General features: G+C 42.1%; 1 protein-coding gene across 1 annotated transcript in view; it reads left to right on the top strand.

Annotated features, from left to right (window-relative positions):
- The window catches only part of SOCS5 (suppressor of cytokine signaling 5), a 43594-nt gene extending 33453 nt beyond the window's left edge, over positions 1 to 10141 (top strand). The window contains exon 5 of the mRNA XM_069234024.1: positions 6781 to 10141. Coding sequence (XP_069090125.1) covers positions 6793 to 8400 — 1608 coding nt within the window. The 5' untranslated portion in view covers positions 6781 to 6792 and the 3' untranslated portion in view covers positions 8401 to 10141. The remainder of the gene's footprint in view (positions 1 to 6780) is intronic.
- Positions 10142 to 12730: the final 2589 nt, after the last annotated feature.

Below are 12730 nucleotides of genomic sequence, written 5' to 3' on the forward strand. Positions count from 1 at the left end.
TGTGCAAAATGGGCCTGTGCACAGCTTTATAGTAAAGTTCCATGTTCGGAGTTGCCAAACCACCCTGTTCGAACAGGAACGTCAGTCTCTCCCATGAAATTTGTGGTTGTCTACCCGCCCAGGCAAGCGTGATAAGTAAAGATCGAAGTCTCTTTAGGAAGCCAGTTGTCAGAACTAGAGGTATAATAACAAACCGATAATGGAATTTGGGCAGCACCACCATCTTAGCTATTGCTATAAGGCTCGTCGGTGAAAGCGACCGCCAGAGCTCCACCTTATCCTCGAGCCACATAATGGCTGTACATAATTGGCCGACCACAGTTCGTCCGCCTCTCTGCTAAGCCATATATGCAAATACTTCACTGGTCCCTCAGCCCATCCAAGAGGGTATCTAGATGGACATCTCTGTGTGGCGGTCGACAGAGGCAGCACCACCGACTTCGTCCAGTTGATCATGATCTCAGAGGCTTGACCAAAATGCACTATCTCGTCTATCAGAGCATCAAGATGGAGATGTGGGTCACAAACATAGTGCAACATCATCTGCATACATAGAAACAAGTATTGGTCGCTGCCTGAGTGTCAACCCCCTATGGTTATCGTGTTGCCTCAATCGCACCGCCTGTGGCTCCATCGCCACCGCAAACAGCGGCGAGAGGGGGCAACCTTGCAGAGTGCCCCTAGCTATCGGGAAACAGTCTGTCACCGTCCCGTTAATTCTCAGTCTAGCAAAAAGAGACATGTATAACAGACAAATCAATTGAATAGACCGAGGACTTAGCTCCACCCTCGCCGGCAGGCCAAACATGTACGCCCATGGCAGAGAGTCAAATGCCTTAGTGGCATCGAGGAACACTGCCACCGCGCGCCTGTCCAGCCCGATCTTGCTAGATATCACAAAGAAAGTGGGGAGGTTATATGAAGTGGAGCATCCAGGCACAAACCCTGATTGGTTCAGCAGGACCAGGGAAGGAAGCAGGGATTGCAATCTAGTCGTGACACGCTTTGCTAGAATCTTATTATCTATGTTTATTAGTGAAAATAGTCTATAGGAGTCGCAGCAGCACAGGTCCTTCCCAGGCTTCAAGATTGTCACTATGAGGGCCTCCCTAAGTGAAGGGGGTAGCATACCTCCCTCAATCGCCTCTACATAGACCTCCAGCAGGTGTGGCGCAAGTATGTCTGCACACTCTTTATAAAAGGCCGCCGGCAGGCTGTCTAGTCCCGGGGCCTTATCTCCCGGCAGACTGCGAATGGCCTGTATTATGTCTTATACGGAGAAGGGCACAAAATAGCCTGCTATAGCAGTGCGAATCGCCTCGCTAAACCCAAGGCAGGTTCCCCCATGGATCGCCAGCTCCAGCAGGACCGGGGAGTGGTTTGCCAAGGTGCGCGGCATATGTTGAATAGCCACAGCCCAAATCTCAACATCTCTAGGACCGAGCCATCTGTCAATGCGGGACCAACTATTATGTACGTAATTAAAGCATGTTCCCTCCCTATCAATGGCATTTTTGGTCCTCCATAGGTCCACCAAGGCCCCCTCTGCCATAATAGAGGACAATTCTTTTGCGGCTGCCACATGTTGCGGCTTAGCCCGGCTCTCCCGTTCCGCCTCAGAGTCCAGCACCACATTGAAATCTCCTCCCTCTCCCCTCCCTGAGCTGAGAGCCCGAGCCCAAGGAGTTCATTAATCGCCATACCTCACCAAAAAACTCTGGGTCCTCCACATTGGGGCTGTAGACTGATCCCAAACAAAAGGGCCTTTCCTGTAGCGCGCCTCGTAACATAACGTATCGGCCATGTGGGTCTGTGATCACTCTATCAGTGCGCCACCACAGTCCTTTACAAAGTAGTATAACCACTCCCCGAGCATAGCAGGCATACACCGCCATATGACTTTCACCAATCCAGCTAGCCCTCACCCTGGACCTCGAGGGCCCCCCTCTCCCTACCCCCTCCACTCCCACCCGCAAACCGCACCCAATTCAAAACCCCTACTTGGACTCCTCCATCGGGCGATGTCAAGGCCATCAGTCAGCCCATCCAGCATGGGGAGGTGGGCAGGAGCCATCAAGCAGTACAAAAAAACATGGCAGGACAGATAGCCACTGGGCAAAACTTCACTGACGGGCCCGCTAGGGTCTCTAAGCAGCCTCCAAATCCACCTCACTCCACCATGGATGACCTTATTTAGTCAGTGTCACTTAAGTGATTCCCATCCTCATCAGGTGCCGGCGCACCCTCTTGGGAAGGCCTTTTGCAAATCTATGCGCAAGCTTCAGGTCTGTTAAAAAAAAAAAAAAAAATGTAATTGTCCTTTGTGTTGGACGCGCAGCTTAGCCGGGTAAATGAGGGAGTATTTGGCCTCCATATGTGTACGCTCAATCGGGAGGAACGCCCGCCACGCCGCCTGTACACCAGGAGTGTAGTCTGGGAAAATGCTTAGTTAGTTATTATTGTAGCTACGGGGGCGACGGTCGCATGCAACTCTTAGGACTGTGTCCCTATCCCTGTAGTTTAGAAGTCGTGCAATAACCGGCCTTGTTGGTGTCCCCAGCGGCGGGCCCAGCGACCTGTGCGCTTGCTCCACCACCATCACAGGGAAAGTTCGCCAGGGAAGAGCGCCACCAGCATTGCCTCTGCATAGTCCTCCATCGGCCCCATAGCCGTTGACTCTGGGAGCCCCAGGATGCAAATGTTATTGCGCCGGGATCGAGCTTCCAAGTCCTCGTTTTTGTTCTGTATAACCTCCAGCACCCGCACCACTTGCAGAAGTCGCTCGCTATCTCGGTTCCGGCCATCGTCCATGTCTGAACCCCTAGATTCCACCTGTCCTATACGGGCATCATGGTCATCCACCCGATACTTCATTCGGTCAGTTAAATGATCCAGCTGGTGTCTATAGCTGCCAAACTGTGTTTCAGGTCTAGAAACATGGCCTTGACCGAGGACAGCTGCAGGTCATCTTCCTGCGGCGGTTCCTCCATTGATCGTCCCGCTTGGCTGCCCTTCTTTTTCCCATCAAAGGCCAATTGTGCCTGTTTCGTATCCTTCTTCACCATGTTATCCAAACCGCGCTCCTTACTGGTCACACAAGCGAGGATTGGCAGCAAGAGCACCTCGGCTCCTCCTACACACCCCACCAAATCGCCGCCAAATGGACCCTGACCGTGCATCAGGCTCCACCATACAGTGCCATCTCCAGCAGCCCAACCAGCTGCTCATAGACAAGGCCACTACAGAGACCACCTCACGATCCCAGCCGCCATGGACCAGGTCCACGATGTCCTCCCAGGAGCAAAGCCTCCAGCTGCACGTCCACAGCCACGTCCCACACCTCCTTAGCGCCTAGGGCCCCACCACCAGGCCTCATAGATCGTGAGTCCCGCAGCCAAGGGGCCCGCACCTATTTTCTTGAAAAAGGGGGGCAGGCAGCGGGTTGGGGGGGGGGGGGTGCTCCAGGCCCAGCCAAGCTTCAATGACCTCTCTGGCTCTAGGCCTCGACCGCACCTGCGGCCGGGGCACCCCGCACAACACTAGAGCCATCGCACCTCTACACGGGGTCCCCGATAGTGCACCGCCCGTCACCACCAGTGCTCAACAAGGTGGGGGGGGCCAAGTGGGCAAGCAGCACCACCTCCTGCTGCTTCACATCCACGGCAGCCGCCTCGACCAAGGCGTCCCCGGCCGGTTCCCCGGCCGGATCAGCCGCCATGCTGCCTGCGCAGGCCTGACTTCTCCCCCCCTGCCGGCCCGATTCTTCACTCGGACGCTTCACAAGTGTCCTGCTGCCGAGTGCCCGCAAGCAAGGCACCTAGAGGGTCTGTCCTGCCTGGATAAATTGCGGATTACCACACCTCTCCGTCAGAGCCTCACCAAATGGTGACCATACTGCAGGACGGCCAATGCCACCCCCTTCAATGACCCACCCCCACGTGTGTGTGGTAAACATGCTAACCCGGAATTGAGAAAGTACAGCCATGACTGATCATTGCAATAAGATAAATTAGCAAACAAAAAGAAATCCTAAACTGCCATTAATTTCAGCAGCTCGGTTTTCGGGAATCCCTCCAGGTTGGTTGTCTGTCAAATTCAGGAAGGAGCACATTGTTAACCAAATAAATACTCTTAATGGCTGTACTTAGTCGCAGTGACTTATACCTCATACCTATTAAAGTTCCCTACATTCTGCCAAATTTTCTTGTTGCTCTACCACATCTCTGGTGCCTAAAGTTTCAGACCGTTTAAACTAGTTGGTATAGAGTATTCTGCCCTAACACTTTTGAGTATGAATGTGTCTGTGTTGCCAGTCCACGAACTCTCTCCAAATGATCTTAAATACCGCTTACATTTATATACAGCACTTTTAGAAAGTCAGTAAAGTATTCACAAATTTAAAAAACTGAACATGAAAATAGTTCAGTACCTAATAAATATCTAAATAGGTGTAGCGAAATGTCTAAACAGCAAAAACGAGGAAAACAAGTTGAGGGTTCAAAAGTTATAAGAAATGCAAAAATATTTCTAATAACCACTAAATGACAAAAGATTTTCCCAAAATTCATTGGAAAGACAAAAATAATTACACATGATAAATTCAGAAATCTGTATTACAGCATTGCCCGGCTATACAACATCCAAATATGAATTAAAATGTCACAAATAAAAAAAAAATAATAATAATAATTTTTGACTCACTATAATGTCACCACTGGAATAATGTTAAAACAGTAAAAGACAATGGAAAACCTAAAACTTTGAGAAAGTATTGGGATTTTTAAAAAACTTTTTTATTATTATTATTATTATTTTTTTTTTTAAATGTCTGATACTTGACAGACTGTCGAAGCAGGGCTCCAATGTGTTAAGATCCATCTAGTGGCAGATCCCTATCACCCACGGACATCGGCCAACATTACTCAAAGGAGTACAAACTCCTAGATCTTAGGTGATCTACATGTGAAGGCTACCAGCTAAATGTTGTAGTTCGTTCAGGTTTCCAATTCCATTTTGGGAGTTGAGTATTTTTTATTTAGTCCTGTGAATTGGATTAATTGAGTGAGGCAATCTACGTACTGGGTACCTGGTAAGGCTATCTCATAACCAGATTCCTTTTGGTCACCTCCACATGCAATTGAAATATCCGTTAGATTCCCTAAAACCTTTGAGAGCGCTCGTATCACTTCAGTATACGTGGTTCTCAGCTAGCTTGATACGTTAATGTTGAGCCATCCCCTAGTACAAAGTTTACATTTTTGGTTATGTCTATAGTTAGCTATGCTTTCATCAGGTTTTTTTTAAATCAGCAGGGCAATTCTCCATTGCCTCTTCAACTTGTAGGGGATACAGCTGTAGTTGTTGAAATATAGGGATACGTTCCACACAAGACAACTTTGTTTCTCATAACTGGTTCCATTGTGGTTCAGTGTTCCAGTGCTCCAGATGACTGCGCAACACAGGTCAGCAGCTTCCTCTTGACCAAATGACTTTTTCCAAGCTACATTTTTCTTTGGAAAATACCAAGCATGCCACCTACCCACATTTGTTGCAGGCCTGCAACACACTCGAATGCGGTTGTGCTGGACATTTTAAAAACCCATCTAATCATGTCTTTAGATAGAGAATGTCTAGCTGAAAAAAACGAATTCTAGCCCTCATAACATTCTCTCTTCCAGCATAATTTTGTAAAGGGTTTTTGATATTTGCTTTCAGGCTGATCAAATCCCACAGTGGACAAGTGGGTAAAATGAAATTGGTATTTCACCACTGGAAAAGTGGTGTCTTTAAAATGAAATGCTTCTACAGTTAATAAAGGTTGTTGCCTTTAATATAACAAGTATATGACACTACACCTGTAGATCATAAATAGTAGCTGCAAGGAAGAAGCAATTCAGATGTTAGTAGCAGAGGAATGAATATATATATATATATATATATATATATATATATATATATATATATATAAAATCACTTGTGCTGGTAGAAGTTGCACACTACTTGCAGCTTTCACCAGGCTAAACTTTTGTAAGCTGAATTAGATTTCCTTGCTCAGCTGAGGAATGTTAAATAGCTCCTTGAATTCCTTCTGACTGCAAAATATGAAACTATTGTTGCTTATTTGTTTTTTTTAATACGTTTGAATTATACTTTTTGGCCTGTCATTCCAAACAAAAGTATCTTTTCAATGTAAGCATCATAACATCAGAAGCCTCCTGGCCTTAAATTACAAAAACAAATGGATCATTTCAAGAAACAGAGCTGCACCTTAAGATTGTTTATGCTTAGGATTTGCCAGTTGCATAGATCAGTATTGTGGGCCACATGTGCTACTTCAGAGCCTCATAACTGCTACTATGTGTAACTGGGCTTGTATTATTCAGTAAACTAAAATATGTTGGTTTTCAAATTAAACAGTCATCACTGCCAACCCATTGTAGCAATGATGCTGTGACATGCACCAGCATTGATAGGATCTGGGGAACACAGTCTGTAAAATGACAGAGGTGAAAACGTATGGGTCTTCAAAGCAAAAAATACTTTTTTTTTTTTTTTACCAGAGCAGATGGAATTTCCTTCACTCAGCCCAGCAATTTATCGTTCTAAAATGTTAGGCTTCAATTGACTGCGAACTGAGACCTCAACTCTTACATCCTATGTTTAATTATTGCTTATTTTGCAGATGTATTCCTTTTCAAATCCAGATTGTCATTTTGTTTTACTTAACATTTAAATATAAAATTGTCATGTCTTCTAACAGTTTTCTTCTTTTGAATGCAGGTGAACAAGTCAATGGATAAATTGAGCAAGATGTGGAATAACTTTAAATACCGATGTCAGAGCCTATTTAACCACGAGGGTGAAAATCGCAATGAACCTGTAGAGGTGAATGCCAAAGGTTGTTTATTGACGGATCAAATTGATGGTGCACCAAGTGCTGATGTGCAATCACACAGCAGCCCTTTACGCGAGAACATTGCTTTACACCTTGCTTTAGATCCTTTAAATAACTCACTCAGGCGGAGTCAAAATTGTGCCACAGAGATTCCACAGATTGTTGAAGTAAGTGTTGAAAAAGAAAATGATCCAGCAGTTGGCAGTGGGGCCCGAATTGCCCGGAGAGACTCATACACACGTCATGCTCCTTGGGGAGGAAAGAAGAAACATTCATGTTCCAACAAAACACAGGGCTCAGTTGACACCGACAAAAGGTTTGGGAGAACAAGGAATGGACTGCAAAGAAGGGAGCGAAGGTATGGGGTTAGCTCTGTTCACGATATGGAGAGTGTGTCAAACCGAACTGTTGGAGCTCGCTCATTACGTCAGCGACTGCATGATACTGTAGGATTGTGTTTCCCCATGCGAACTGGGAGCAAGCAGACTCGATGTATGTTTGCGACTAAAAGAAAAATCCATCTCTCTGAACTAATGCTAGAGAATTGTCCTTTTGCCCCTGGATCAGATCTTGCTCAGAAGTGGCATCTAATTAAACAGCACACTGCTCCTGTGAGCCCTCATTCAACTATTTTTGATACATTTGATTCTACTTTGATTTCTGCTGAGGACGAAGAGGATAGGCTTCGAGAGAGACGGAGACTCAGTATTGAAGAAGGAGTTGACCCACCTCCAAATGCTCAAATACATACTTTTGAGGCCACAGCACAGGTTAATCCAATATATAAACTTGGACCAAAATTAGCTGCTGGAATGGCTGATGCTTCAGGTGAAAGTAGTGCAGTCCCTCAGGTGAATAGTGAACCAGAAGGGGACACGACAACTCTCTGTTTACAGTCGCGTAGGCAGAAGCAACGTCAGGTTTCTGGAGACAGTCATGCCCAGACAATCCGACAAGGTGCTTGGAAAGTGCACACTCAGATTGATTATATACACTGCCTTGTACCAGATTTGATTCAGATTACAAGTAATCCTTGTTATTGGGGTGTGATGGACCGTTATGAAGCAGAAGCACTTCTAGAGGGCAAACCGGAAGGCACTTTTTTGCTCCGAGATTCTGCACAGGAGGACTACCTCTTCTCCGTGAGCTTCCGTCGGTACAACCGATCCTTGCATGCTCGTATTGAGCAGTGGAACCACAATTTTAGTTTTGATGCCCATGACCCTTGCGTGTTTCACTCCTCCACCGTTACAGGACTCCTTGAACATTACAAAGATCCAAGTTCATGCATGTTTTTCGAACCATTGCTAACTGTTCCTCTCAACAGAACTTTTCCATTTAATCTGCAGTATGTCTGCCGGGCAGTCATCTGCAGATCTACAACGTACGATGGAATTGATGCACTTCCATTGCCATCAATATTGCAAGACTTTCTAAAGGAGTATCACTATAAACAAAAAGTACGGGTCCGCTGGCTGGAACGGGAGCCTGTTAAAGTTAAATAGATAGGTGCTGCTTTAAGAGCCCATTAGACTTTAGTTTCAGATCTGCTACTTTGTGGTCATAACAGAGTATGCATAAGCACACATGTGACATTTTAGAGTTCTCAAGTAGTACACAGTTGGGGTTTCTATATTTTAGTTTCTTCTTTTTCCTGCTTTCTGTTAGTCATTAAATCTCAATAGACCATTGCAGAAACTTAATCTGCATGTTCAGGGCCGAAACTAAAGTATCCTTACTAATCTCTGTTGTCGTGTTCCTTTAACCACAGTAGTGGCAATTGAAGCAGGGGCTGTTACCAGTGTTACATTTGAACTTCCTTAAACACATACTTTTGAAGTTTTTAAAACCGTTTTCTTTGTGAAACACCTCTCTAATTAAGATTCATCTGCTGCTACTTAATGTAGTTGTATGAATAATGAAGGAATTAAAAAGGGCATTGTAATAGCAAAACTAATTGGTGCCTTACTTCTGGCAGATGATTGAATAACTGCAGTTGCTTAATGCCACATGTTTTTCACATTGTTGTACCTTGACATCTATTGTAAACAAAGACAGGCTACACATAATTTGGACTTCTATGGATCACAGAAGCAGCTATATACGTATTTTTGTCTGCAGAAGGTTGGAGTGGATTTAAAAAAAAAAATTGGATTAGCGAAATCATTAATGTTCAAAATTTTAAGAAATCTATTAGGGCAGTAATACTAGATGATGTTTGTGTGGAGCTTTCCTCAGCCAGTTGAGTGGGTCATAACGTGAAATGTTCAATTAAAAAATGTCTGCTGTAAAATCTAAGCACCTGTTCTTTATGAGTGACGAAAAATGTTAAGAATTGTAAATATTTTGTATTTGCATTGGCACTTTAATGAAACTTCAGTACTTTAGAAAGTCCTGCTTCATGATGACCACCTATGGTTAAATGTAATTTCAAATTACAGGAACGATCAGAGAGCTTTTGGTGGAATATAATTACTTTCAGTGATTATTAAATATAAGCGAAGTTATCTTTTTAAATTAATGTTGTTCTGACCACGTACTAATGGTGACTGTTCCCTAGTTTCTTTACCACTGCTACATAGAATTTCATCTTTTGATGGAAAGACTGTGAGGCTGTGACTGACACGCTGAAAAACAGACTATATTTGTATACAGTAGCATTATTTCCTGTTCTGTCAATGTGTATTTCTTCTTGTGATGCCCCTTAATGGCTTTTTTGTAACTGCTTCTCAAGTATGTTTAGTTTTCTGTGGTGTAAGCTGTTTATAATGCTTGCATTTTCTGTAGCAGCTAATTGGGTTATGTTTATCATTATTTGAGCATAATTTCTCAGTTAGCAAATTAAATGCAGATATATGGCGCCAAATATTATAGTGAAAATAAGCTTAGCTCTGGTATAATTGTTACACATTTTCAGATACCATCACTTTTTATGTTGTCAGTGTATATTGTGTACTGTACAGTTTTCTTTGTAATTGTATTGGTGAAGTTTCCATATCTTGCTGGTGTTGGTTGCATTTATTGTACATCTGGCTTTACACCGTAGGGAAGTTGACTTGCTAAACCAACTCCTCTCCCCCACCCCCCACTTTGTATTGGGAGTACTATTGGGCTGACCTGGCATAACTGATGACTTCTTTCCACCGTTTGTTATGAGCTTTGGGACCATTTAAACATCTCCTCAAACTACTTTTTTGCTTTAATTGCCAAAGATTATTTTTAAATAAATGTGTGCAGAGGTAGTCTAAAAAAGTTTTGTGTTAATTCTTTCCCAAACTTTAGTAAACCAAAGTATTTTACACTTATTTGGATCCTTGTTAGCTTTATGTGCAATAGAGATGAAACAGTAAAATGGGGTTGAATTACAAACGTTCATGTTTTTCAAGCCAGTAAGATTCCTGGCATTTCACATTTTAATTAACAAATACTTGGAATGAGTATGAAAAGTACCTATATGCAAAGTGTCCTGAGGTGCATGTATTTGATTTGACAAATAGCATTTGCTTTTCAAAGGACGCCAAGTTTGTTTGTAGGAAACTGCCCTAGCCTGTTGCCTCTTTTAACGCACTTTCTCGCATTTCAGATTTTGAAAACAAATATTTGAAAATGGATACTTGTTTTATGACTTATGTGAAAGTGTAAAACTTATAGTAACTATTAAGTGAATATATATATATATATATATATATATATATATATGTGTGTGTGTGTAGTGATTATGAACATGAAATTTTCAGTTACAAAAAATCTGACTTGCTCCTTAAACTAAGTCACCAGCATGAAATTGCACCAAGTGTCAGTAAGCTGTGTCTCTCTGTATTTCCTGTTCACATTCTTTGAATGAGCTTGCTACAGTTCCTGTACAATAACGATGTGAAGTCCAGCCCATTTTGTAAAATAACAAATGTTTTTGTTTGCATTTCTCTTGGCATGCAATTTCTTTGATACAAACTCACCTTTCCTCAAGTGCTATTTACACAGTGCACTGAGGTTATGCAGCTTAAATTCCTGTGCTGGTAACTGCTGCTGATATTATTGCAAATGGTTTGGCTTGATATTTAGATGTCTAAGTATAGAGGCTGGATTTATGCTGCCAAAAAATATCTAAAGACCTGTGAAAGTGATATATTTTTATAAAGTTTTTCCAAAAACGATAGAAGCTAAAAATTTAAAGGTAATCTACAAACTAAAATTGAATGCATTTTTCCAGGGAGTGTGCGACCTACAGGCTTTTAAAAAAAAATCATGATGCAGGTCCCTTTTTGTGGATCAGAGCTAGATTTAAACAGTAAGATTTTCAAACAGTGAAGCTAAATAGATCCCTTTCACTATGCAGTGTATTTAACCTTGCAACCTTTTGAAAATTTGCTTTTGCTTATTTTGCATATTAATGAATACTTAATTCTTGTTCGGCAGTTCACTATTCTTGAATTATTTTAGTGGTTTTCACCAGTATGGAGTATTTTTAAAGAAAACATATTTTGACATGCCTTTTTGTAAAATCAGTGGTATTTTGAACTAAAGTGCACATAGCGTTTGATGGTTTTTTCATAAGCCTTTAGCATATTCATCATTCAGTGCTAAAGACCTTCAAATATTTACGTTAATAATGTTATAGATGGACAATCTATCAAACTTGCATTTCATACTGTATAGTAATTTCAGTGCTGAGCTTCCAAGCATTTAATATTTAACACAAACTCCAATAGTGCACAGTTTGAAAACGAACGTTATCCTTGTGCCATGTATTTTATTCATTGCATTGCTATATGGTATCGTTTAAACACCTACACAGTGCCCCCCGACGCTTTACTGTACCATTGTACCAGGGTTGGTGGTTGTGTTGCATGTAGCCCTCGGAGTCATTTGTCTTGAATTTACACACTCACACTTACACTCACACACACACTCTTTTATAAAAATCAACCTTTGCATTTGTAAAGTTATTTTCTGCTGCCCAAAGATTCACATTAGTTTTAAACAAACTACTAGCTGTTGTGGCACATAAAGACAACATCGTAACTGCTAAATATACTACAGAAGTGACTATTTACTTAATCAAATGCATTGAATTGGTTGTTATGGTGTACATTGCCTGTATAACTACTTTAATATTATATGTGGCATGGTAATAAAATAGTGACATGGTCGACCAGAACGTAACAGTAAGGGGCAATGTACTGTAACCTTTCCACGTGGAGCACTTTTAAGTCCTCTTATGTAAAATACTACTAAGTAATGTTCAGTGAGTACAAGTTGAAGTGAGTCAATATTTTAGAAACAAAAGTTTTTAATTAGTCTGAACTTAGGTTAACTGTTAGGCAGTTTTTGTATGTAACTTTTATTCTCAATAACAGGTGTTCTTTTGCTTTTTAGAGCTGCTAAAACTGTGCTTGATACAAATTAGGCGAAGTTTGTATCACTAAACACATTTTGAAATGTGAAGTGTTAACTATTATCCAATTCTGTCATCTAATAGATATCTTGTGAATATATTGGCTACCTTGATATTCTCTAATTGGATGGTCTGCTGCAAATATGTTTCCCCAGTTCATCTAAAAAAGCCTTGCATTACAGTAAAAACGGGTAGATCCTTTTAAAAGTCTGTATTAACGCATTATATTCATGCTGTGTAGCGGCATCGGTTTAGCTGCCTGTTACTACTGATCATTGTCATCCTCTGAATAGGAGTACTTTTTTTTTTTCGACCAAGCTGTCCAACTTGCTTTAGTAAAACATAATGAAAACATCCATCCACCTTAGTTTCACTGTATCTAGTCTCCTGACCAATGTACCTTGACATTCACTGTCAGTCTCATTCAGCATATATTCTTT

The sequence above is a fragment of the Pleurodeles waltl genome, chromosome 5 (genome assembly GCF_031143425.1).
Source record: "Pleurodeles waltl isolate 20211129_DDA chromosome 5, aPleWal1.hap1.20221129, whole genome shotgun sequence".
Lineage (NCBI taxonomy): Eukaryota > Metazoa > Chordata > Amphibia > Caudata > Salamandridae > Pleurodeles > Pleurodeles waltl.